The sequence below is a fragment of the Cladophialophora yegresii genome (assembly GCF_000585515.1).
Source record: "Cladophialophora yegresii CBS 114405 chromosome Unknown aczIN-supercont1.3, whole genome shotgun sequence".
Taxonomy (NCBI): domain Eukaryota; kingdom Fungi; phylum Ascomycota; class Eurotiomycetes; order Chaetothyriales; family Herpotrichiellaceae; genus Cladophialophora; species Cladophialophora yegresii.
The window spans coordinates 653,408-679,239 of NW_006913047.1; the positions used below are offsets into that span (position 1 = coordinate 653,408).

The 25,832-nt window shown below is 53.9% G+C and overlaps 9 protein-coding genes across 9 annotated transcripts; 6 read left to right on the forward strand and 3 right to left on the reverse strand.

Moving 5' to 3' along the window:
* Positions 1-235: 235 nt before the first annotated feature.
* On the forward strand, positions 236-3,817 carry A1O7_03945 (replication fork protection complex subunit Tof1/Swi1; the record flags this gene model as incomplete). Its single annotated transcript, XM_007757961.1, has 2 exons — positions 236-316; positions 365-3,817. The coding sequence occupies 2 exons, from the start codon at positions 236-238 to the stop codon at positions 3,815-3,817; spliced, it is 3,534 nt and encodes a 1,177-aa protein (XP_007756151.1).
* A 382-nt stretch (positions 3,818-4,199) lies between these two features.
* On the forward strand, positions 4,200-5,740 carry A1O7_03946 (guanine deaminase; the record flags this gene model as incomplete). Its single annotated transcript, XM_007757962.1, has 2 exons — positions 4,200-4,425; positions 4,551-5,740. The coding sequence occupies 2 exons, from the start codon at positions 4,200-4,202 to the stop codon at positions 5,738-5,740; spliced, it is 1,416 nt and encodes a 471-aa protein (XP_007756152.1).
* Positions 5,741-6,136: 396 nt separating this feature from the next.
* Positions 6,137-10,640, forward strand: A1O7_03947 (lysophospholipase nte1; the record flags this gene model as incomplete). Its single annotated transcript, XM_007757963.1, has 2 exons — positions 6,137-6,345; positions 6,395-10,640. The coding sequence occupies 2 exons, from the start codon at positions 6,137-6,139 to the stop codon at positions 10,638-10,640; spliced, it is 4,455 nt and encodes a 1,484-aa protein (XP_007756153.1).
* An 871-nt stretch (positions 10,641-11,511) lies between these two features.
* Positions 11,512-12,543, forward strand: A1O7_03948 (uncharacterized protein; the record flags this gene model as incomplete). The annotated part of the gene is made up of 4 exons (XM_007757964.1): positions 11,512-11,570; positions 11,669-11,985; positions 12,094-12,459; positions 12,524-12,543. 4 exons carry the CDS (start codon positions 11,512-11,514, stop codon positions 12,541-12,543), a joined length of 762 nt encoding a protein of 253 aa, XP_007756154.1.
* Positions 12,544-12,969: 426 nt separating this feature from the next.
* A1O7_03949 (uncharacterized protein) lies at positions 12,970-14,213 on the reverse strand (the record flags this gene model as incomplete). The annotated part of the gene is made up of 4 exons (XM_007757965.1): positions 12,970-13,103; positions 13,154-13,259; positions 13,316-14,001; positions 14,066-14,213. The coding sequence occupies 4 exons, from the start codon at positions 14,211-14,213 to the stop codon at positions 12,970-12,972; spliced, it is 1,074 nt and encodes a 357-aa protein (XP_007756155.1).
* Positions 14,214-15,270: 1,057 nt separating this feature from the next.
* Positions 15,271-15,702, reverse strand: A1O7_03950 (uncharacterized protein; the record flags this gene model as incomplete). Its single annotated transcript, XM_007757966.1, has 1 exon — positions 15,271-15,702. One exon carries the CDS (start codon positions 15,700-15,702, stop codon positions 15,271-15,273), a length of 432 nt encoding a protein of 143 aa, XP_007756156.1.
* Positions 15,703-18,389: 2,687 nt separating this feature from the next.
* Positions 18,390-19,678, forward strand: A1O7_03951 (small subunit ribosomal protein S2; the record flags this gene model as incomplete). The annotated part of the gene is made up of 2 exons (XM_007757967.1): positions 18,390-18,420; positions 18,468-19,678. 2 exons carry the CDS (start codon positions 18,390-18,392, stop codon positions 19,676-19,678), a joined length of 1,242 nt encoding a protein of 413 aa, XP_007756157.1.
* A 706-nt stretch (positions 19,679-20,384) lies between these two features.
* A1O7_03952 (uncharacterized protein) lies at positions 20,385-21,209 on the reverse strand (the record flags this gene model as incomplete). The annotated part of the gene is made up of 1 exon (XM_007757968.1): positions 20,385-21,209. The coding sequence occupies one exon, from the start codon at positions 21,207-21,209 to the stop codon at positions 20,385-20,387; it is 825 nt and encodes a 274-aa protein (XP_007756158.1).
* A 1,115-nt stretch (positions 21,210-22,324) lies between these two features.
* Positions 22,325-24,736, forward strand: A1O7_03953 (uncharacterized protein; the record flags this gene model as incomplete). The annotated part of the gene is made up of 11 exons (XM_007757969.1): positions 22,325-22,595; positions 22,667-22,779; positions 22,825-22,925; positions 22,981-23,158; positions 23,213-23,375; positions 23,435-23,482; positions 23,557-23,628; positions 23,686-23,978; positions 24,035-24,126; positions 24,195-24,401; positions 24,526-24,736. 11 exons carry the CDS (start codon positions 22,325-22,327, stop codon positions 24,734-24,736), a joined length of 1,749 nt encoding a protein of 582 aa, XP_007756159.1.
* Between the last annotated feature and the right edge of the window lie 1,096 nt (positions 24,737-25,832).

A 25,832-nucleotide genomic window follows, 5' to 3' on the forward strand; every position in this document is an offset into this window, starting at 1 on the left:
CAGACCTGCGCCGTCCCTCGCCGTCATATTTCGGGGCGACTCGAAGCTCCAGCCGGGAATAGCCGCGCCGAGGTCCAAGTTCTAAGTAAGTGGTACGCGGTGCACGTGGAATTCTGACTCGTACGCGTCTCGACGCGTTCGAGCGTCACTGCAACTTTGTCGTGTCGCATCCGGACCATGTACTGTGTGCTCATGCATCCTTAAAAACTATGCACGACTGAACAAATCGGGCTCGATGGAGGACGATAACCCTTTCACCAAGGCTCAGACTATCGACCCTGAGGTCCGGGCCTATGTCTACAGCCTGGTCAACGCTGTAGGTTCCTCCCTCTATTGAGACTTGGACATATCTAACGCCAAGTAGCTAGGTGGAAGCAGCACCGATGATGACGGCCGCTATGTCCTGGGTGACGATGCCCTTGCAGTGCTACGAGACCTTAAACGATGGCTGAAACTATACGACGAGAAAAACAACTGGCTGGATGTCGCAAGATGTCTAGCCGAAGCGAAGCTGGTCGGAGGGGACCTCATTCCCATTCTCGCATCATGGCCAGAAGACGGCAGAGAGAACAGACTAAAAGCGAGGGTCGCGCTCGCGTGCTTAGAAGTCCTCGTCCCTCTGACTTGGCCGTTGGAAATTGGGGGAGAAATGACTGCCAACCACCACCGACATACACCATATATTCAGCAAGCCCAGGTCATATACAAAGCCGCCATCTTGGGTTGCGACACTAGTACTATCCTGCGCCAGGTGGTGCGGGTTGGACTGCCCTCAATCGCGGTTGCAAGAGACGAGAGGACAAGTCGAGACGAAGGCATCCTCAAGCTTATGTTGTACTTCTTCCGGAACGTCGCCGTCATTCAGCAGCTCCCGAATCTCCCGAGCCAAGGACTGGACATGGAAGTCTCAAGATCAGCCACTATTGAGGCATTCAGGGATCAAGATGTCTTTGCTGTTCTCCTGACTATCTGTTCCAACATGGGAGATGACTTCAATCTACAGGATGTCATCGTTCTGGATATCATCTTCAATCTTATCAAGGGTATTAATCCTAAGAGATTGTGGATGACGCAACAAGAACGGAAGACTCGTGGCGTGACAGACCTAAGTGCTGTTCTGGCCGTAGAGCAGAGCAAGGATCGAGACGCAAAGAAGCACCAGTGGAGCAGGCACGGCCGATTCGGAACGATGGTGTGGGTAAAGCGAGAAGGAGAGAAGATGTCAGCTGTCTCTGGCCAAGACAACTTGAAAGACGACCAACAAGCCCTCTTCAACATGGACAAGACGAAGAAGTGGAATAAGCCGCAGCAGAGACGCAAAGACCTCGACCACACCATTCATGACTTCGACCGTACGATACGCCTTACCGACTCAGCTGCCGAAAAGCTCCGTAACTTTGTGGAAGAGTTCCTTGATTCCGGCTTCAACCCTTTCTTCACGCATCTTCGCAAAGCCATTGAGCGCGAAGCAGAACGCTTGACTGATGCCAGTTATCGCCAATTTTTCTATGCTGTGGCATGGTTTCTCGAAGCCGAACGAGTACGCCGGGAGACGCGGAAGGAAGAGGTCAAGCCCGACAAAGTGTGTGCAGAATTGAACGATGAAAGCTTCTCCCTTGTTGCAGCCGTCCTCAACCAAGAAACATTCATTATGCTCAACCGATTCATGCAGATCTCGTTTGACAACAAAGAATGGCAGGATTTGAATGCGAGCATGCGCTGCTTCACCCAGATTCTCCTTACCGTGCAAGAGATGGCCCAAAGTCCTCTGGATGAAGACCAAGAGATCGCAGACAATATCCAGAACAGAATATTTTACGAGGAGACGACGCACGAGCGAATAGTTTCGATACTCAGAGACTACAAAGACCAAGGATTTGGCTACCTCGACGCCTCAACCGAGCTCTCGCACGTCTTCTTGCGCATGTTGGAACGATATTCGAAGGAGAATGTGGACATGCAGATACGGTCGCGGCGAAGAGCCAGGAAGAAGCGGAGGGTAGAGAGGAACCAAGCTACAGAAGCAGGCGATGATCCTGCCGCAGAAGACGACGAGTCTGAGAACGAGGACATCGCAGATGTCGTGCAAGTGTCCAAAGAACGGAAATTCGACTTCAACCGCTTCGCTACAAGGTTCACCACGCAGAACTCAGTCAACACGTTTGTGTCGCTGCTCACTTTCTACCGTGAACTCAGCACAGAGCAGCTGAAGAGGGCACATCGCTTTTTCTATCGAGTTGCATTCAAGCAGGATCTGGCCGTCTTATTGTACCGCGTTGACATCATTGCCCTCTTCTACAAGATCATCAACGGCCCAGACGGCCTGGAGAAGAACCATGCGATGTACATGGACTGGTCGGAGTTCTCAAGACAGCTCTTCAAGAAAATGTTCAGAAAGCTGGATCAGAGGCCCGAACTATTTGTCGAGATGCTTTTTAGTAAGATTCACGCTACCCTATACTACCTCGAGTTTGGGCAGGAGAAACAGACTGTTTCAATCAATCGTGCTCCTGCCGAGCTAGAAGTCAAACCTGCACCTGGGCGAGACATCAAGGAACAGATTGGGATTGTCGTGACAGTGCTCATTAAAGACGGCAAGACTGAGCTCGTGCAGTGGATCAAGAAGATGCTAGGAAAGGCTTTCGATGAGCGACATGCCTGGGAAGCCGAGGCTGAGGCACGGAAAGCGGCAATGGCTGAGACTGCAGAAAAGGAACGCGCCACTCTGCCTGAGAATGTCGATGTTGGCAAACCCTCGTCCATGACGATCCATCCTACCTCGGAGGACATCAAAACAGCGATGTTCAAGGATGGACGGCTGAAACTGTTGATGCGATTGGTTGACTTTGAGATGCTTGGAGACGAGGACGTGCTTGGGGCCAGCTGGATCGTACCTGGAAGCGTGTCTGCTGCTCAGCTTTCCGTCCACAAGGCCACTGTGGAACAGTACGAGCAGACACGGTGGCGTTCCGAGGACGATAATGAAAGCGCCGAAGACATGCTTCGCCGTGCAGGCAACAAGAACAAGAAAAGCTACGACGACGACGACGACGATGCACCCAGGGATGGGTTCATTGACGACTCTGAAGGCGAAGAGGACTTCTTATTCCCTGATAACCCCCGGCCGAAGAAATCAAAGAACATCATTGCAGAGCTCAAGGCCAGACGCAAGAGAAAGCGGGGCGACGTTGATGATGGCGACAGCGCTGATGAGGTCGACGAAGAAGCTGCAGCTCGAAGAAGAGCCAACCGAGCTGCGGCTGAACTGGAGAGACGCCGCAAGATCAAGAGTGAAGCCTACATCAGAGACAGTGAGGACGAGTCGGATGAGGAGAAAGATCGCCTATTCTTCGAAAACGAGGAGAAACTGCGACAGAGGTTTCAGGCCGACGTCGAGGCCAAGCTTCGCCAGCAAGCAGGGCAGGCCACGAAGCCTACAGGCAAGGGCAAGAAGTCGAAAGCAGCGGCGCAAGTCGGGGTGGACCAGGACAGCGATGATGATCTGCTAATGCCTGACGTCGACGATCAGCCCGAAACAGCGTCGTCACAGCCACGAAGTGCCGGAAGACCATCAGATACGGAGGAGGCAGATGAGGATGACACGCCCGTGTCGTCCCGGACTACAACACCAGACATCAGTATAGCTGGGAGATCGAAGCCCGAGGTGGAGTATAACCGAGCGCGCCCAGGTGTCAAACCCACCCAATTGGACGCGAGTGCGCTCAGCAGTGACGAGGATGAAGACGTGGTTCCTTCAGCGAACCCGCGTCAGAGAATGAGGGCTGGTTTTATTATCGACAGTGACGATGACGAGTGATCTATGAATATCAATACAGCACAGGACGTTCCTGTCAGAAAGCCAACTGTTCCGAACCGAGATGCCACTGCGGTTGAGTCTCAAGGCCGCCTTGCATGATGTTGTGTCCGACTGATGAAGCCTTCGTTGTCGTAGTCGTCGGTATCCGCCGAAATGTCAAGCCACAGCGCCGATTGGCTAGTGTGCGTCGCCCACTGGAGCCTCCTTGCTTCTGCTTCTGCTTCTGCTTGTTCTTTCATCTTTTGATAAGCACGACAAACACTTTTATAGACCTGATAGATTTCCTTTCTTGCTTCGTTGCTCCTCTCTTGGTCATACGCCGCTCCTCTGACATTTTCGGTCCCTCTTGGCGCTACTGGATCGTGCACCGGCAGAGACCGAGATGACGCAGAAACGAATTTACTTCGGGCGGTTCATTTCCACGCCGAGGCCCGATGAGCTTCTAATCAGGACAGGCGCCGTGCTCGTGGACAGGAGAGACGGTCGCGGTGTTATTGAGAAGGTCAATTGGAGTGTCAATGGCCCCAACGATGCGGTTAGCAAGCTTGGTGTCGAGGCGCCGGTGATTACGACCAAGGAGACGGGCTTCTTCTTCCCCGGGTTTATAGGTAAGTCTCAGGTGCCGGGGTTGCGCGTGACCACGACGTCACTACTTGCGACGTTGGCGCTCCTTGAAAGTCTGGATGAGAGCCCGCAAGCGGTGGTTGAACCACGGCGTTGACCTCCGCTGCAGATACTCACATTCACGCACCACAATATCCTAACGTTGGCATATTCGGCAAGTCGACGCTCCTGGACTGGCTAACAACATATACCTTTCCACTGGAATCGTCGCTGGGCAACCCCAAGTCGCCTATGTACCACGACTCAAGCTCACCTCCAGACCCGCTGGCACGGGCCAAGGCGGTCTACAATCGGGTCATCTCAAAGACGCTCTCCCACGGCACCACAACCGCATCATACTACGCCACCATCCACGTCGAGACGACTAATCTGCTTGCCGAACTCGCGTTCAAGATAGGCCAGCGAGCATATATAGGACGGGTATGCATGGACCGCCCCGAGACTTGTCCCGACTATTACCGAGATGAAAGCACCGAGCAGACGATTGCAAACACGAAAGCGAGCATTGAATTCTGCAAGGACCTCGACCCCACGGGTGAGAGGTTGGCGCATATCATCACACCGAGGTTCGCGCCCAGCTGCCTACCGGAGACGTTATCGCAACTTGGCACATTGGCCAAGAAAGACGATTTGCGGATCCAGACGCACATATCCGAGAACTTGAACGAAATCAAGTTGGTGAAGGAGATGTATCCAGAGCATGAGAGTTATGCTGGAGTCTACGATCATCATGGCTTGTTAACCCCGCGGACGATATTGGCGCACGCAGTTCACTTGAGTAAAGAGGAGATGGCGCTGGTCAAGGCGAGGAATGCGAAGATTAGCCATTGTCCGGCGAGCAATAGTGCACTGGGTAGTGGATTTTGTCCTGTCAGGGAATTGTTAGACGTGGGCATTGATGTTGGTTTGGGCACGGACGTTAGTGGCGGGTACAGCCCTAGTATCCTCGATGCGGTGCGGAACGCGTGTATTGTGAGTCGACATGTTGGGTATCTCGCGGGAGGGAACAGTCGATGTAATTTGAGTGTCGCGGACGGACTGTGGCTTGCTACAATGGGAGGTGCAAAGGTGGTGGGTATGGAAGGTCGGTTAGGCGGGTTTGAGGAGGGCATGCTCTGGGATGTGCAAGAGATTGTCCTGGGGGATGTTGACGAGTTTGGCGACGTGAATGAGACCGGAGTGGATATCTTCGGCTGGGAGGATTGGGAGAACCGAGTTGCAAAATGGGTATGGAATGGCGACGACAGGAATGTCAGGCGGGTGTGGGTGGGAGGGAGGCTGGTGCATGAGCGGAAGTGATAATTCGTACACAGTCCTGCGTCACGTGTATCTGACCAACAGAAAACGTCTCCAGCACGTGATTTGCCTTACATAATCAGGTGGGCATGTTTCTCAATTGCTCCGCCGTCGTCATTCTTGGTGATCGCAGCTTCTGGAGATCGCGAAGAAGTTTCCACGTGCGTCTTCATTCGATCAACAATGGTTGTTCATTCCTCATTCTTACCACCCTTTTCGCTGTCTCATGCTTCACTAAGTCCAGCGAGCGATGAGATAGCACTCCTGCCATTCGTTCGCCAAATAGGCGCAGAAGCAATGTCTGGTCCTCGTGACGGCCGATTGCTTCCTCCTCAGTCTTGAACTCCTCCAACGTGGTCTCCGATCCATAGCCCCACGAGCTTCAGTCCGGTCGCTGCGATGCATTCTTCCACCGCGGCCTCGAATGTTCCCGTGGGACAAGAGGCGCACTCGGCTGGAGGGGGCTTTCTCTATGCCTTGACGTCGCTTGTAACCTTCCTTCCACATGCTCTGTTATGGATCATAGGGTTCTGCACAATCACGCTGCCGACATGGTTGTTCACTCTGTTCTCCTTGAGCTTGACTTTTACCATGAACTTCACCACCCTGTAAGGCCCGCTGCTCTCCTCACTTAGGCCACAGCGCTGACATGTACAGTCTATTGATTTTCGTGGTAATAGGCTCGACCATCAGCTGGTTCATACGCTATCGTTTCCTAAACAACTACACACGTTTGGCTCAAGAGCCGCACAGGAAAGAGCCGCAGATTGATCTATTCCCCGATACCCAAGATGGAGACACAAAGCCGGGGCTGGCTAACTACCTCGACGAATTCCTCAGTGCGATCAAGGTGTTCGGATATCTGGAGAGGCCGGTTTTCCATGAGTTGACGCGGACGATGCAGACTAGAAAGCTCATCGCCGGGGAGACGTTGCTGCTCGAAGAAGAGAAAGGCTTCTGCATGGTCGTGGACGGCTTGGTCCAGATATTTGTCAAATCCCTGCGCGACAGCACGGATGGCAACAGCGCCGGTCAAATTGATTTGTTTGATGAAGAAGAAGGATATCGGGAGGGCAACCAAGGATACCAATTACTGACCGAGGTCAAGAATGGAGCGTCCATGTCCTCTCTTTTCTCAATATTGTCTCTCTTCACTGAAGACGTCAAGCTACGCCACGACGTTCAAGGGCCGAGTGGCACACCGTTTACCAACGGCATCCATCGGACGCCCGACTCGATCGTTGCCAGTCCCATGCAAGCGCCATCCACCCCGGGCATGACCGACGCTGGTCTCCAAGAAGATGGTGAGAAGCGCAAATTGCCTAGCGTTCCGCCTCTAATCCTGGGATCTGCCTTTGACGACACCCATTTCACCAAGAAGCACCAACCAAAAACCCGTCCTTCCGTTTCAGCTCACCCTGATATTGTGGCACGGGCTGTTGAGGATACCACCATAGCCATCATTCCCGCGAGTGCATTTCGGCGTCTGACAAGAGTGTATCCAAAAGCCACTGCCCACATTGTACAGGTCATACTGACCAGGCTGCACCGCGTAACTCTATCAACCGCACACCAATATCTAGGACTCACGTCGGAAGTGCTGCAAATCGAAAAACTGATGAACAAATACACGAGCTATGACCTTCCAAACCACTTGCGTGGACAAGCCCTCGATCGACTAAGGGACAAGTTCTCCAAAGAAAGAGAAAGAATCGGACCCGAAGAGGGTACAAAAGGGATCGCGCTGCATAATCCAACTGCGGGCCGGCGGAGGTCATCCAGTGGGTTGCGTAGAGATGCGGCCACGACAGCAAGGCTGAATGCGGCGAGGGGAGCGCTCACAACTATCGCAGCTGATGCGAGACGACCAGGAATAGGCGACAGAAACGTCAGTTCCGGCGATCTGCATGGTGCTTCGAGACCAAGCCAGAGACCGACAAGCTTCCATCTTCGATCGACTTCGAACTGGACCAGTATGGGAGCACCCGACGCCCGCAACCTGGACCTCAGCCCGATGACAACCCGTGAACAAGATCCGTTCCGACCCTCTCTGTTCGGCACAGATGCTCCACACAGGCAGGAATCCGTCAATGAAGATGCCTTATTCCGTGAATCTGTTTTGGAGTGCATGGCAAAGGCGCTTGGACTGAGCGATTCGATAAATCAGCCTCTAAGGGCAGGCCCGGCTTCAGTTGAGCAATCTCCACGGCTGGTTTCTTACGACGCCAAGCGACAGACGGCAATTTTCAACAATGCCTTTGGCTTCATAGATCCTTATGAAGGCTCGTTCGACGGGGATACCGAGTCCATGAGCACTTCGATGGCTAGCGCTACCGGGACCTTGCACGGCCGCACTTTGAATGAGGAGCTGATGGACGATGTGGAAATCGTTTTCTTCCCGAAGGGTTCCGTGTTGGTGGAGCAGGGCGAACGCAATCCAGGCCTCTACTACGTGATAGACGGATTCCTCGACGTCAGCATACCGGTCGAAGAGAAAGAAGAAAGGCATCACGCGCAGCATCCTGAACAGCAGAGAAAAGGCTCTCGAGACGAACCACTTCCGCGGCTTCGCAGGAGCAAGACTTCGACTTCTCGAAACCAGTCGTCTGCCCGCCTACCCGGTCAACCGACAGAGAACAAACGGTTCGTGCAGAAGACCTTGTTTCTTGTCAAACCGGGCGGCATTGCAGGCTATGTCGGCACGCTGTCTTCATACAGATCGTTCACGGACGTTACTGCAAAGACCGATGTTTACGTCGGCTTCCTGCCTCGATCAGCCTTGGAAAGAGTGGCAGAAAAATATCCCATCATTCTTTTGACAATGGCAAAACGCCTCACGAGTCTCCTGCCGAGGTTGATTTTGCATATAGACTTTGCTTTGGAGTGGGTTCAAGTCAATGCGGGTCAAGTGATCCACCATCAGGGAGACGACAGCGATGCCATATACATCGTTCTCAACGGCCGACTGAGAGCAGTGCGCGAGCTCGATGGCGGGACCATGCGAGTTACCGGCGAGTACGGCCAGGGTGAAAGCATTGGTGAGCTTGAAGTTATGACTGATGGAACGAGACCTGCAACACTTCATGCCATACGGGACACCGAATTGGCGAAATTTCCGAGGAGTCTCTTTAACAGTCTGGCTCAGGAGCACCCCAACATCACCATCCAGATCTCAAAATTGATAGCCCAGCGAATGCGGGCGCTTGTTGAGGCTCCATTAGAAGAAAAGGGCAGGAAGAAAGCTGCCTTGAGCGATTCAAGTACGTCGAGCCTGAACCTGCGGACGGTGGCAGTGTTACCGGTCACCGCAGGAGTGCCTGTTGTCGAGTTTGGCAACCGTCTGCTTGCAGCCCTGAGCCAGATTGGCGTACCGAGCGGCGTCACGCTGCTTAACCAGGCGATCATCCTGAGTCATCTTGGGCGCCATGCCTTCAATCGCCTGGGCCGGCTAAAGCTGTCACAGTATCTTGCTGACCTAGAAGAGAAATATGGAATGGTGCTATACATTGCCGACACGAGTGTCAATGCGCCATGGACTCAAACGTGCATCGCCCAAGCCGACTGCATCTTGCTTGTCGGCCTCGCCGAATCCTCACCCAACATCGGCGAGTACGAGCGCTTCCTGCTGGGTATGAAAACCACAGCTCGAAAAGATTTGGTACTGTTGCACGTCGATCGCTACTCCCAACCAGGTCTCACGAGGAAATGGCTCCGGAATAGAATGTGGATCAACGGTGGTCACCACCATATCCAGATGGCTTTCCGTGTCAGCCCTGAAGCCACGCCTCATGCACGACCCAGAAAATTCGGGGCCGCAATCAAGCAAAGCGTCCAAGTTATTCAAGCAGAGATCCAGAAGTACACCTCGCGCAGAGTCCGTCAGGCCCCGTTGTATTCAACAGACACGCCATTCAAGGGCGACCTCCACCGGCTGGCCCGACGTCTGTGCGGCAAATCAGTCGGTCTCGTTCTCGGTGGTGGCGGAGCTCGTGGTCTCGCCCACATCGGCATCATCCGCGCGCTCGAAGAATCCGGCATCCCAATCGACATCGTGGGCGGGACATCTATCGGCGCCTTCTTGGGAGCGTTATACGCCCGCGACGCCGACGTGGTGCCCATGTATGGCCGGGCGAAGAAATTTGCGGGCCGGATGGGCAGTATGTGGCGCTTTGCACTCGATCTGACATACCCTTCCGCGTCGTACACGACAGGCCATGAGTTCAATCGTGGGATATTCAAGACTTTCGGCGATTCGCAAATCGAGGATTTCTGGTTGCCCTTCTATTGTAACACGACGAACATCTCCAAGTCGCGCGCAGAGATCCACACCTCGGGCTACGCGTGGCGATATGTGAGGGCGTCCATGTCCCTGGCCGGTTTGATCCCGCCGATCTGCGACGAGGGATCCATGCTGCTTGACGGCGGGTATATCGACAACCTGACCGTCGCGCACATGAAGTCCCTCGGCACGGATCTGATCTTTGCAGTGGATGTCGGCGCCCTGGATGACGAAACACCACAGCAGTACGGCGATACGTTATCCGGGTTCTGGAGCCTGTTGAACCGCTGGAATCCATTCAGCAGTATCCCGAACCCACCTACGCTCAGCGATATTCAAGCCCGCCTCGCGTACGTGAGCTCCGTGGACGCTCTTGAGCGGGCCAAAGCCACGCCAGGGTGCGTATATATGCGTCCACCCATCGAAGCGTATGGGACATTGGAGTTTGGCAAGTTCGACGAGATTTATGAAGTCGGGTACGCTTACGCGAGGGAGTTCTTGACGCGATTGCGGAATGAGGGATCTCTTACTGGCGTGATTGATGCGTGGGTGGGAGCGGATACCCAGGGCGAGGAGGGCAAGAAGCTGTTGAGGGCCATGGCGCCGCGGAGGGCGAGTATATAGATGGGATACAGTAGATTAGAATGAGACGTGAGAGGTTGCTGCTGCCGACGGTAACGGGGTGAGCTGACTTAGCTGACTAGGCTGGCTTGATCTAAAAGTTGAGGCTATCGCTGAAATCGATGATGAGATCAGAGTCGAAGCTCTTAGCGTTGACTTCTCGAGACAGACGGTTCCTATACTACGGAGTGCACATTCGCTTGTGGTGCTCAGATCGCACTTGCGACAACCGGCCACTGGACCCTAATCACTCATGTGGTTACTGGTTATCCAAGTGGCAGAACGGAACCCGGACGTAAGCGTAAACGTGAACATGAGCATCAACGTGGGCATGAGCATCAACGTGGGCATGAGCATCAACGTGGGCATGAGCATCAACGTGCACATGAACAAGAAGTCCTTGGTAGGTCTCTTCCTCCCCGTGTTCGGCTGCCTTGGGTACGTAATTACATCGGCGGGAAGGTGTTGGCGTCATGGTAAGAATGGATGGTTGGTAGTCGCCGCGTGCATGTTATGTCTTCATTCTGCACAACGACTACCAACCATCCATTCTTACCATGACGCCAACACCTTTCCGCCGATGTAATTACGTACCCAAATCATCGCGGCTGTAGTGCCGACCATTGGCAGAGATTGCACTTCTGTCGGTGCAGACCTGCCACGGCCTATGTGATGAAAGCTCCCAAACACCGGTCGGTCGAACTCCGTCTGCTCCGCCTGACTTAGTAATCCATCCGCGGTGTGCGCCATCCTGGGGTGGATGGCACCATGGCTGCGAGCAATCGTATATAATACGTATGATAGACAAGAAACTGAAAGGCGGAGAGAGCCAGCCAGCGACATCCCGCATACAACATTGGACGTACTCGACGCCATGGGCTACAAAGACAAACTCGAGGGCCAGAACGTCGTCGTCGTAGGAGGAAGCACGGGGTAAGTGATTCAGCCGACATCAGCCTCGCACCCCAGCACCTCCAGCTTCCCCTTTCTTTCCCCTAACTCCCTCATATCTCACGACACGCCGGCTGCAGGATTGGCTACGGTGCCGCGGCGGCGCTCCTCGACGTCGGCGCCCGCGTGACCATCATCTCGTCGAACCCGGAGAAACTTGACGCCGCGGTCAAGCGATTGCAATTGACTTCTCCACATGTCAACGTCAAGGGCGTCGTCGCCGATGTGAGAGACGAAGTGGCATTTACCGCGACGCTCCTGTCGTTGGCGCCCGTCGACCACGTGGTGTTTTCTGCGGTGGACAACATCATCAGAGGCAAGTTGGCGGATCAGAGTCTCGAGGATGCGAAGGACTTGTTTGGCGTCAAGTTCTGGGGCGCCGTGACTACGGGCAAAGGTACATACGCGCCACGCGGAGAGAGACCCCATCGCCCTCGCCCTCCCCTACCCCGCGTTACAGCCTGAAGTTTCCGCCGCACCTACAGTACTGATCAATGCGAACCAGCCCTCATGAAACACGACATCGTGCGCCCGGGCGGGTCGTTGACCCTGACTTCCGGCACCGCCGGGATCCGGCCGGGCAAAGATGCAGCCATCGGCGGTGCTCTCAACGGCGGGGTCCTCTCCCTGACGAGAGGCCTGGCGGCGGACCTCTCTGCCAAAAAGATCCGCGTGAATACCGTGGTGCCGGGTCTGGTCAGGACGCCGTTGTGGGACAAACAGGGCAAAACGCCAGCGGAACAGGTCGAGATTTTCGACGCGGCCGCGCAGAAGTTGCCCGTGGGCTTTGTCGCGGGGCCGGAACATATCGCTGAGGCGTATCTGTATGCGATTCGCGCGGATTATACTACGGGCAAGTTGATTGAGATTGGTGAGTACGATGTCATGTGTTCACTGCGTTCGGCTTGTGGATTTCGCGTGCTGATGTTCGCCAGATGGAGGCGTCCTCCTATGAATCTGAAACGACTGGCATTGGCTTACATGCGAGGTGTCACAAAGATGTCGTCGTACCTTGAACGCTCCAAGTGGCATGGCACAGGCTGCTTTGTGTGGTCACTTTCGTGAGCGATTCCTTGACGGCGGATTCACTTCTCGCGCTCACCTCGAAGGTATCCAGCTTGTAGGCATGCTTGCTCTCTGGGGCCGTGGGCCCATGATCTGGATGACCAAGGGCGACTGACCGCTAGGCCTCGCTACGGATGTAAAATCCCAAGGTGCGGGCAGTTGGACACTAGGGCCGAAAAAGGGGATAGCATCGGAAGAAAGAGTAAGAGTGATGAGACCGCAACAACCAAGGAAGACGCCGATGCCAGCGATTTAGAATTTAGATCTCTGCAGCGCCGGGCACTACCCTAGGTAGGCTTCACGAGGTGTCCACTGTCTACTTGACCTTCGGAGAGATCAGGATCTTGATCTGATCGTCTTTGTTGTTGATCAATTCCTCAAACCCCTTGGACTGGGTATCTTCAAGTGATATCCGACTCGTCACCATTCGTTCATATCCTTTGAACGCACCTGAATGCAATTAGCAGTTGAATACACTGGCGGCGAAGCATCCAACTCACCCTTGCTCATCAACTCCATGACCTCCTTGAAGTCCTCTTCGTTGTAGCAGCACGAACTCCTGATGTTGATCTCCTTGAAGAAGAACATCAGGAACTGAATCTGGATCTGCAACGCAGTGTCAGTATCAGGGTAAATGTGGCCAACAGGGGTGCTAGACTCACCGGCTTCTCCCAGACAGCGACGTTGACATAGGTGCCCGAGTGCTTGAGGGCGTCAAAACCGGCTTCCAGCCCAGGCTGCACGCCAGCACAATCAAACACGACATCCACACCTTTGCCACCCGTCAGCTCTCGACAAACGTCGCCCACCTTTTCCGAGCGCGGATCAATGACCCGATCGACGACTTCTTTGTTCTGCTCCTTTCGTTTCGCGGTCGGCTCGCTCAAGAAGATCCTGCCCACCTCGTGCGCCCGGAGGATTGAAATCAGAGCACTGCCCACGGGCCCTCCACCCAGGATCAGCACGTCCAAGCCCTTCAAGTTGACACCCGCGACCTTGGCGGCATGGTGACACACAACCAGGGGTTCGATCACCGCAGCGGACTCCAAGCTGACCGTGTCCGGCAGGGGTAGACAATGCGCCTCTTCGACCGCGACAAACTCGGACAGTCCGCCCCCACGCTCGTTGTGGCCTCCTAGAAAGGCCAGCTTCTGGCACATTTGGTCGTTCCCAGACGTGCAACAGAGACACTGGCGGCATATGCAGTGCGGGTCGACCATGACGGCCTGGCCGACCTTCAACTTCGATCCCTCGGGGACGGATTTGAGACGACCACAAAATTCGTGCCCTAGAGTCAAGGGTTTGGGGTCCCCGGTCTTCGCGTCGACCGTTGACATCAGGACCGGCCCTGTGATGAATAGACAATACCTATTTAGAAAACCGCTCATCGACGCGACGGGTGCAAAACGTACCGGCGGCGTATTCGTGCAAATCGCTCCCACATATGCCGCACCATTCGACTTCGACGACACATTCTCCCGGCCCTGCTTCCGGAACCGGGACATCCTCGACGCGAATGTCTCTGTTGCCGTAGAATCTGGCTGCTCTCATGGTCGACATTGTAAGGCTTGTTCAACGCAAGCTCGGGAAGAAAAAAAGGACAGCTGTGTCACGGTGTACGAGTCTCTCTTGGATCGTCGAGTTCAAGTTAGGCAGGTAGAACTGCCTTTGGAAACTCGGACTGGTGGCATGGCAGCCAGCAACTCCATATGGAGAAGCTGGCCGGGGTACATCTGCCGTCTCCAACCTCGGCCACATGTCTCTTGCATCGTAACGTGGGGAAGAATCAGGTCCAGACAGGTGGGCATTGTTACGTCGTATTTAGGCCACGGCAGCTGCGACCCGCCACTGCCTATATTACTCAACTTAGTCTGACTGTACGCTTTACCTTCGGCAATAGGTCTTACACACTTAACTATGACGCCCACAATGCTGACGAGAGCGTGGGAGTTTGGGACGGTCCCCACGGGGTAACCCACTGGGCCACGACCGTATAAGATACGGGTGAAGCAGGCGAGCCAGGCAAAGCCAGCAAGGGGAACCGGACCCTTCGGGCTCGCCAGGCTAGTCGCGTGATAACGTGCTGCATTACCGCGTGCCATAATCACGTGACAGACGCGTTCTTCAATGCCCTAAAGACAGGTACGGAGCATGGGGCACGGTAATTTCTTGGATGCAGAGAGCTTGGAATCGGGTCAGCGCTGGAATTACTCTGAACGGCCACTCAGGCAGAGGCACCGATGGACGACTGCAATGTGAAGGGCGCAGGTCTCAAAGGCATCGTATTAGCCAAACAACGAAATGCGATACCGCATCTCCAAAGACAGTAAACTACCTAGGTACGTAGGTAGATGCAAAGTTGTATGCATCATGAAAACACGGGATATCAATATATGAACATGTCAATGTGTGTATCATGGTGACGCCTGACCTCGCAACCCTTCATCCTCTCCGTAGAAGCTCCAGTATGCAACAGGGGGATATCAATACAAGAATCTGCGAACATCCGAGCCCCTCTCAGCGCTCTAATATGACAGATGGCCTCTCTCGTGCACTTCGCACAAGAGTATCCTGTTACTGTTGGCGGCCGAATAGCGCAGGTCGATCAAGCAATCCATTATAACAGGCCGACAATACCAGCAGCGACAACCGCGACCATCAAGCCCTGGCTGAGGACAACAGGTCGTGCGTCGTTGGAGGCTGTAGCCGTTTCTATATCGGTTGAGCCTTCGGAAGATGAATCGGTGCTGTCGTTGTCGTCCGACGAGTCATCCAAGAACTCGGCACCTCCGTTGCCTGTGCATGTCTCGCCGATCGGGCAGCATCCGTAGACACCATTGTCCCCTTCCTGGCATACGGATTTGGACGTTTGGCATCCTCCCTCCAGATCAGGGCAGCAGGTGTAAGTCGAAGGTATGCAGAAGGCCCCGCACACTTTATCGCCTGATTCGCAAGCTGTCGCGTTTCCAGTCGCACGGGTGAGGAGTGTGTGTTCGGTCCAGGCAGATGCCAGGAGTGGTAAGGCGGCGAAGAAGGCGAATGAGCGCATTGTGAAGTACTTCGAAGTGGTGGAGATACTTGGTTCGTGTGCTGAGTTGAGATTGATGCTTCTCAAGAGTGCGATTTGTGGTTTGTGCTCTGTTGCTGGCGGCTGTGAAAGCGAATTGGATGTAAAGAGGGAATGCGCACGTAATAGTTGCAGGTGTTTTGCACAAGAACGATAACAATAATGAGAGGCTTGAGGGTATCAACGACACCAGTGTTGACAGAAGGAGGGGCTGGGGCAGTGAGAATAAGAAGCAGACGCACACGTAGGTTTGGGAGAATGATATGTACTTGGATTGGAGGGCCAACTGCAGTGTCGCGGTCTGGGCTGGTAACCGACAGCAGGGGATTTACCTTCGCAACCCACTTGGTTTCTGCAAGCAACGCAAAGGCTGAAAGCGACGGCCTCAATGGGACTGGTCGGTGATGACTAGCTGGCAGACAGACAGGTCAAGGCATGTGTAAAATTGCGCTCTCAAGACACCTGTCGCAACTTCTTGTCTGCAAGACTGATTAGGTTTACAGGGAGGGCTGTCGGGTGGCTGGGCTGGAACCAATAGGCAACACCAAATAGACTCTTGTGCGACCTGATTTAGCCAGGGAGGCAGGGTACGAGCATGTCCGACCCAAGGCCGCGGGCAGGCTCAAGCTTGGAGGGGCAAGCTCTTGGAGGAGAAAAAGTCGACAAGACTCGTGGGGGCAGAAGCGAAACACGACCAAGCCATTTTCCAGGGGAGAAGCGCCAGTTGGAGGAGAGGGAGAGAGAAAGATTGTTTGAGGAGGAACGACCAGCAACAAACAAGAAGCGGCGGGTTGCTTGGCGTGCGACCGCCCGTCGTTCGGGAGATTTGGCCAAGCGAGGGAAAAGGGGTCACTGGGAGTCGCTGGGGGCGCGCCTGGGGACCTGCAGCCACATGCACCCATTCAGCCTCATGAAACTCAGAATCCTCTTGGTGTCGCCAAGAGCTGCACGATCCCTCGGGCGCACTAACAGAAGTCCAGCCAACTCAGAATCATGTCTGTGGGAATTATTTTTACCACAACCATTATGACCGGAGCAGGCCAAAACTAGATAAGACTAAGTAAACCATTCTGCCAAGTCACAATCACCGAGAAAGTAATACCCCTCCTACACAGCACTGTGTAGAAAACCCAACCGCCTATGCAAACTCTTGCCTCGCGAAATACCAAAACATTCCCTGTGAGCCACCACCACACTCAGTCTTCCCTCAGTGTGCCTTTCTGCCGTCTCGCTCAGCACGCAGGCTCCGTCAATTACAGCTCCCGTACCCACTATCAGCAGCATCGTCGAGCGCCTGGTTCACCAAGGCATCGGCCTCCTTGTTCCACTCGCGGCCGACCCTCCAGAATCGCACAGCGCCCTCCTTCTCCATCTGGGTGATGGTTGCGTGCATCTCTCGGATGACATCTCCATGCTCAACAGGCGTGCCCTTTCTGGTCCTGAAGCCGTTGTGCTCCCAGGTCCAGATGTAGTCGCAGAGACTCTTTGCGACATAGTCCGAGTCGAGCTTGATGATCACTTCACGCCATCCGTCGAGCTCTCCCTCGCGCTTCATGGCCTGCACCATCTCGAGAGCTTTGTGCACTCCTTCGAGTTCGGCTCGTGAACTTGTCTGTGGAACGCTTTGGGGAAGCAGGCCGTATGCATTGCGATGACACTTCGGACCAAAGTACACTCCGTATGCGGCCCGGGAGTTGGGATCACTTCGATTGTTGCCGCGAGAGCCGCCATCGACCGATATCACGATCGTTCGCATCCGTGGTTGCCAATGAGAGCCTGGGAACGGGAAGTTGTAAAGACGACAGTACTTCCATTTAGTGCTGTATTTGACCAGGTGATCTGGGTCAAAGGTCTGTCGTCCATAGCGCCGAGTCTTCCTAGGATTGAAGTTGCGGCGTGGTCGATCCTGGGATGACTTCAATTTTGGCACTAAGACTACCCAAGGTAGGTTACGTACCATTTCGATCGCCGAACTTTCAAGCTGCAGGCGTCACTGCCGTTCTGGCTTGGTAGTTGAAGCTGGGGGACAATCAGCATGACCGGGGAAGCATGTCGGAGTTTTATCTCCATCTTCTTCCATTGTTCTGAGGGCTCGGATCTTGGCAAAGGTGTCTATCCGAGTGATCAAACGAGTCAAACATATACCAAACATAACCCTACGTGACGTCCACCACATTGCATCTGTTTAGCTATACAAATTGATAGCAACAAACCGTCAAGCGTGATGAGAAGGAGAGGATTTGTTTCGTGTTTGCGGGCCTGTGCAGCGGAAAGCAGATATCCCGAAACTACAGGTCAGGAAGGGGCTTCCGTGTTTGAAAATGTGTCGCTCTAGTCCCTGCACGCACGCAGTCAGCATCCGGAGTACATTATGAAGCGCCTATCTGCGTGGCTGTGAAGGACACGAAGCTCCTGGCCTGAAAACATGTAGTCACATCTATAGCCGGAGGTTTGACAAGCTGCGTAATGAGGAAAGCGGGATGAAAGATGACTGAGTTGAAAGTGAGGATGGAGTGAACGAGTTCCACAGTCGGCGTTCCTTAGAGCTCGCTACCACTGACTAGTGTTGCTCGATTTGGTGGGTTTGCCGAGAAATTGTCCTCGAACAGCAGCTTCAATCCAAACGGGGAATCTAGACATATTATTTGGATTGCTGCACCAGAGCATCCATGATCGTTAGACAGCTCTGCGCCCGCCATGGTAAGTTGTCCTCACGGCGATGTATGACAGGAGCTAAACTCGTCTAGGGCGCACAGTGTTGGCGCAGTCGTCGCGGAGGCTGAAGCGAGCCTATGCGAGCAGCATCTCAGAGGACAATCCTATATTCCGACCGTCAGAAAGAGATCCGAAAGGAACGACTCGGATACCAGGTCACCCTGACGATGTCTCGAGTATCCTCGACACGGTCGACCGCGCTTCGACGCCCGCCACCAGGGTGCTCGAGGATATGATCAACTCGCAACAGGAAGAAATCAGCGCCCTTCGAGCAGACGTGAATGCCCACGCCGCTGCTAGACCACCTGCCTCGAAGTCGATATCAACCACAACGTCGCCTGCAAACACGCCTGATTCCCTCCCCTTCCGCAGCCTCAAAGACCTGAACCGCCATCGCAGGACCATCCAGAAAGCACACCGGGGTGGCACTCACCTCTCACAAACCTACGATCCATCCACGATCCTTCGCCGTCCTCCCACTGCGGACGACCTGACCCTTCCCATGCTACTAGCAAATCAGACGCACCTCGGCCATCACACTTCATTATGGAACCCTTCCAACAGCGGCTACATTTTTGGCATCAGAGACGAAATCCACATCATATCTCTGGACATCACATACGCGTATCTCAAGCGCGCCGCGAAGGTTGTCCAAGCAGTCGCTGAGCGAGGCGGGATTATCCTGTTCATCGGCACAAGAGACGGTATGGAAGAAATAACTGTCAACTCGGCGAAGCTGGCGGAGGGATACCATATTTTCCACCGCTGGGTCCCCGGCTCCTTGACGAATGGTCAACAAATTCTAGGCAATGCCGCTGTCAAGGTCGTGGACGTTCATGACAACGAACTGACAAGATACAATGATCTCCTCTCCAGAGGCAATCACCAAGTCATGCGGCCCGACCTGGTCATCTGCCTGAACCCGATTGAAAATCAGGTATGCCTTCACGAGTGCGGAGTCTTCAACGTCCCTACGATTGGAGTCATCGATACCGATGCGAATCCGACATGGGTGACGTATCCTATTCCTGCGAACGACGACTCATTCCGGTCGATTGCTCTCATAGCCGGAGTGCTGGGCAACGCAGGCAAAGAGGGACAAAGGCTGAGGAAACTCAAGGCCGCCGCATCGGGTGAGGCGACATATGACATTACACTGGTGAAGGGCAAATTGCGCGCCTTGGAGGAAATGGCAGCATTGGATGTTGACAACTCGGACGGGGCGGCCGCCGAGGCGAAGTGAGAGTATTTCCACCAGTGTCTCCGTCTACCTGTAGTATAGGACCGAGGATGCGCCACCACCTTTACATACTAGCTTGATATGACATGCTGAATGTGCAAGCGTGACCCTGCAGAGTTGTTGCATGTACCATATAGTAACACGCTTCCAGACACATATACGCTCTGATGGGCACCATCCTTCTCGTGTTCATTGATTTTTTTTGGCATTCGAGTGCTTTCTACCGAAGGTCATTTACATGGGCCTTTCGAAATAGTCTGAAGAACATTAAGACTTGCACGCTGAATGGGCCAAACTGATGCCGGAACCCAAAGAAAGCAAGGCCGAGCATGTAGAACAGGCGAAACACACCACAGTTCGAACTTCTGTTTCACCACGAGGCCCGTTCTTTTCAAATCTCAGGGCATATCAGAACGGAAGCATAATACAGTGACTGACCTTGAGGTACGAAGGATTCCGGCATGCATGTATCGCTTCAAATCCGGCGCATGACTTATATTGCATATATTGACGTATACTTTGCGGACAGCGGAGTGCATGTGCGTATAGTACTTACTGGAGCGGTGTTCTTGTTCTGTTCGGATGGCGGATGGCGCACCTCAGAGATCACTCCTCGACGCAGCGGACGAGCTGACTTACCTTTATTCAACGCTAGAGCTTCCTCGTTCAGGGTAGCTTGGCTTAGCAATGTGGATGAACCATCAGATTCTCACTTACGTGCAACGTTTTCCCTCTTGTGAGCACCACCATGAGCGGGTGGACCCATGGACTGGCGCTGGGGTTGGTGGTATGATCGCGGCCTTGGCGGAGTAGCCGGGTCGTAGGGACGACTGTGTCTTCTCGAGCCAGCATTCCTGGGTGGTGATGGTGAGGACTTTGCCAATGCAGCCCATGCGGCGGCGGCAGCGGCGAGTCTCAAGCGGTCGGCTCTGGGCATTGTCGGTGCGCCTGGCACGCCGAGACCCATAGGGACGGATCCGATGTGGGCGGAGTCCCTCTTCGGCACGGAGCAGCAGTGAGATGAGCCCTGGATTGAGTCAGAAGAGCTGCTCAGCGCGGTCGAGAGCGCACCAGAATGTCTTCTCGCGGGATACGTGGGCTGCATCTCCTGCTCGCCGAGTTCCTTCATCAGCTCAGTTCCGAGATAGGAGGCGCCTTGTGCTTCGAAGTCTGCACCGTCTTCTAGGGTCAAGGTATCGACGTGGATTTCCTCGACGTGCCCGCCCACGTAGGAGCCATTCGCACCAATGGGGTTTGGCACGGGAGATACTTCTTCTGGAGGGGGAAATGTGGTCCGATGGCGCTCGGCTGCAGTAGAACGGGCGAAGAGTGCCCTTGCTCCTTTCCAGGTGCAGTCCGCGCAGACAGTCCCGACTACGTCCACCCGCGGGCTTCGGCGCAATGGACGTCGCTGCCGGACTTTGCAAGGCGCGTGAATAGGGCAGATTTTTTCCTTAATATCTTCTTCGTTGACATTCTTGACAAATACACGGCAGCAAGGACAGTACGGACGGGTGACGTAGGTGTAGCACATGGTGGCGGGGTGGTTCAAGTTTGTTGCAAAGGACTGGAATTATAGCACTGGGTAGTAGAGTCAGCTGGATCGTGCTTCTGGCACAGATGGTGGGAGGGTTATTTTTGCAGCAAATGGATATAACATGCTGATAGGACTTTGTCGGGGGCGCGAAGCGACTCTTATCTGGAGATGTGCCGGGTCGCCGAAGCGTTCCTTTGTCTCGAGGAGTTTAGTGTGTGATCAGTGGGTCCTAGGCTTTGTGAGTTTGCAGGAGGAACAATAGGTCTTGGTATGCATTGGCTTCGAGGACAAAGACAAGATGAAGAAGGACAACCGTGGCCTCGTGTTCGAGACAACGGGTAGCTTGAAGGAAAAAACGGAGTGGTTGAGCATCCCATCTGCAAAGTCTCCCGCACGCAAAGCAGAACCTGTCGTCTCGTCGGGATAGAGTCTCGTCGGGATAGAGTCTCGCCACGCACTTTCCCCACAAAATTCCATTTCTACGAGAGCAACACTGCTGTTCGCTTGTGCACAGGTAGTTGACGGGGTCGAGCAGGAAGCTGTTGGAGTAGAAAGCGTGCTCCAGCTACATCATTAAGCACGTGAGTACCACGTGATGTATGCATTCATCGACTGTTGACCCGCAGGTAATTATGCATCTTTCCCTCTTCCAAAGTCCGTAGCCCGAACCGATCTCAGACACCATCACTGGTGTTCATCTCTCAGCCTGACAGAAGCAAGTCTGTTCAACGTGGGGAGCCGGGGAGCCTGGCCCGCTAGTGACGACGAAGGATTTCCTCGTGATCATCCACCTTACGTATTTCGCCTTATCTCCGCGCTCTTGCCATTCGCTTATCTTCATCATCGGTTGCATTTGCCTTCTTGGTTACTGGTCCCTGCGCTCCTTATCTTGGGGGAGGCGACCAGCCTCTGTCATAGGCTTGATAGTGCTCGGCGAGGCTTTCGATGCTTATCAGCACACAAGGCACGGGCTGGAAGGCTTGCGACGCCATTGTGCATCGTCGAGAGAAATCTTACAAGCGCTCTTTATATATGATTTCAGCGCCATCCCTTCTCCCTGTATTCTTTCTGCCCTGATCCGACATCATCATATAGCCCTACCACCGCCCAACATGGCATCGGGCGAAAAGGACTACTACAATGAGAAGAATCTCGGTCCCGCCGTCGTCGAGCCTGCTCAAGTTGGTCACGTGTCCAACTTCAGGAGACGCTTGCCGCACTTCAGCCTTGAGGTTCGTCAAGAGGAGAGCAGCTTTGCCGTTACAAAGAGCGCCTCCAACGCCGATTTCGACCCGATTCCTCCATCAAAGCGCACATGGAACTGGGGGGCGTACATCGCCTACTGGATGGCCGATGCGTGGGCCGTCTCAAATTGGGAAGTTGGTAAGGACCTTGCGATGTGATCTGTCCGTTGGATCACAGAGAGCAACAATTCTGAGACTTTGATTGCGTAGCTTCTTCGATGATTGCCGTCGGCCTCAGCTGGAGAATGGCCATCGGCGCCTGTGTCCTGGGTAACTCTATCATGGGTCTTGTCATCACCGTCAACGGCAGAATGGGTGCCATTGTAGGTTGTGCCTCCAAACGACTGAATTGAGCTTATGTCGAATAGCTTCACACTCCGTTCCCCGTTCTGTCCCGCATGCCATTTGGTTACTACTTCAGCTACTTCGTTGTCTTGTCCCGCTGCGTCCTCGCCATCGTCTGGCTCGGGTTAGTGTGTCCAAGCAATGGCTTCACCACTCCAGGAGGCTGACTGTATATACAGTGTCCAAACGACGACTGGCGGTCAATGTATGACCGTCTTACTCACAGCAATTTGGCCGAGTTTTGCAAATATCCCCAATCACATACCTGCTGATGAGGGCATCACCACGGGAGGAATGATTGGCTTTTTGCTCTACTTTCTGCTTCAGCTGCCCTTCCTATGCATACCTTACACTAAGGTATGGCTCTGCAGCCAGCCCCGCTGATTCGTGGAGCCGGCTAACATCACCAAGGTCCAATACTTCTTCGCCTTCAAGAGCATTATTGCGCCCATAATTTTCTTTGCCATCTTCGGTGACACGCTACGCAGAGCCGGCGGCACCATCAGTAATAGCACGGTCATCACACGGGGCAATCAGATCGGCGGTTCAGTACTTGCGTGGGCCTTTTTCGGCAGTAAGTGGTGCTTGAACCCCGTCATCTGTCGACTCCTCTGACGCAGAGTGCCTTCGCAGATCTCAACGGAGTGCTGGGCAACTACGCCACCTTGGGCCTGAACATAGGTATGTGAAAGATGCCTCTTCATGCCTTCAATGCAATATTCACATGCACCCCACTCATATTTTCAACTACATAGCCGACTTTTCGAGGTACGCCAACAAACCCAGCGCTCAGAACGTCCAAGCCATCGTCATACCCTTCATCTTCAGTAAGTTCCCCAACCGTGATTTCTCATGGCGGTCTTGCTCACCGTTCGGATCATTAGCTATCGTTGGCCTGCTTGGCATCTTCACCGCTGCGGCCGCTCAGTCAGCATATGGCCATGTCATCTGGAACCCTATCGAAATCATCAATCTCTGGATGGAGTCTGGATCTCATGGCGGCCGTGCCGCTGCCGCCTTTGGTGCCATCGGCTTGATCATCGTCACCCTCGGCATCAACATCTCGGCGAATTCCATAAGCGCTGCCAACGACCTCATGTCTTTCTGTCCCAAGTACATTAACATCCGCCGTGGTCAACTGCTGGCCGCTGTTATTGGTAGCTGGGCCTTTGTTCCGGTAAGTCCGCCTGTCTCTTCGGAAAGCTACTATGGCCTCGCTGACCACAAGCACAGTGGAAAATTCTCGCATCGGCTGCAAAATTCCTTGCTTTCCTCGGCGGCTACACCATTTTCCTGGGACCCATGACATCCATTCTGATGTGCGAGTACGTTCCCCTAAATCCTATACCAGCCCCAGGTACCGCGATCCTAAGCACTAACTTGTTCACTGCAGTTACTTCATCGTCCGACGCGGTAATGTGTCCGTGCCAGACATGTACAACTTCGACGGCATCTATCGCTACTCGCCCAAGTTCGCCACGAATTGGCGTGCCGTTGTCGCCTTTTTCATCGGCTGCATTCCCCCACTGCCCGGCTTTGTCAACAACATCGTCGTGGCGGGTAATGGCAAGACCGGCGTCTCTTTGGGCGGTCAACACCTGTAAGCCTTTTTCCTTCCTTTCACTCCGCAAATATATACCTTGCCCCCGGACCGTTTGCCGCTAGCTACCCCGTACTTCCAAACGCAATTCAACCCGAGCAACGCTAATTTTTACCTCGCGCAGTTTCTCCATCGGCTATGTCTACTCCTTTGTCGCAGCCGGCGTCTTCTACTGGATCTTCAATCGCTTCTTCCCGCACACCGAGTCTATGATGGACCACCCGAATACGGGAGAAGACATCATCGCGGCCAACGATGCCAAGAACCTTGCGGAGCGTCGTGCCAGCGAGAGCGAGCGTCGGCCAAGTGCGGTTACTCGGTTCTTCCAAGTTTAGGAGGTAGAGTTCTAGAAGCCTGTACGACTTGGCCGTGATTGCTTGTCATGTTTGCAAGTGTGTGTTCGCATCATTCACACTATTCTGCGTGTCGGAGGAAGCATCTGTGCTGCGGCATTCGCGTGAGCAGGAACGTGAGACCTAGAAGCCATAGACCAACACAAAAACTATAGATTCGAATCGACATTGCTCCCTCGTATCAAATCAAGCAGCTCACAGGCTAAGCCGCGGTCCAATATTTGGTCTGACCGTTCTGCGGACGATGTCTGCTGCGGCTGAGCCTGGGTGCAGATATTCGATAGTACTAAGATGGAATACTGTATATTCATAATGCTACAGGGATCATGGCCCATGGGGCTGAACGACTCGTCCTGATCGGGGCCCATTCAATGTCAAAAGGGGATGAAACCCACGTGCCGGCAAAAGCCTAATAGCGCCTTGGCACGGTTGCAATCGCCATCGTCATCCATCGAGTTGTCGGTCAACAGTTCTACGAAGTACTTGATGCTTTTCACTATTTCCATCGTCGACAATACTCTGTAATATGGTGAGATGATACAGAACGGGTTTGGCGCCTTGTAACGACATCTTCCTGAAGGAATGTCTCGGCCCATGCTTTCTTTTGTTGGGTCGCACGGCTGATGCGATGTCCTTCACATGTCGAAGTCCTAGAACATCCGTCCCCATCCCCGTCCCATAAGGTAAGACCCACCACACACCCGGTGATGTGAGGATTATACTTGGCATTCCCAAGATTTGGCCTCAAAATCACACACAGATTGCCGGGGTGTAAGTTACTCAATGAGCATCGTCCGAGGTTAAGGCCACCTCACTGACTTACGGCACAGAGCTCAATCGGTAGAGCGTGTGGCTCTTAAAATAAGATCCAACCTCAAGGTTGCGGGTTCGAGTAAATATGACCCGTACCTGGGGGTTTAGCATGCATATTGATGAGTATTCAGGTCCCGCCTGTGAGTACTACGCCACCAAGATAGTGTCATCTGAACTAATAAGATATCAAGTCGGCTCAAGTCCGTTGATAAGACATTTCTCTTTTTGGTCTGTGGTTGGCAGGTTCTGCTGTTGGGCTGTTCTT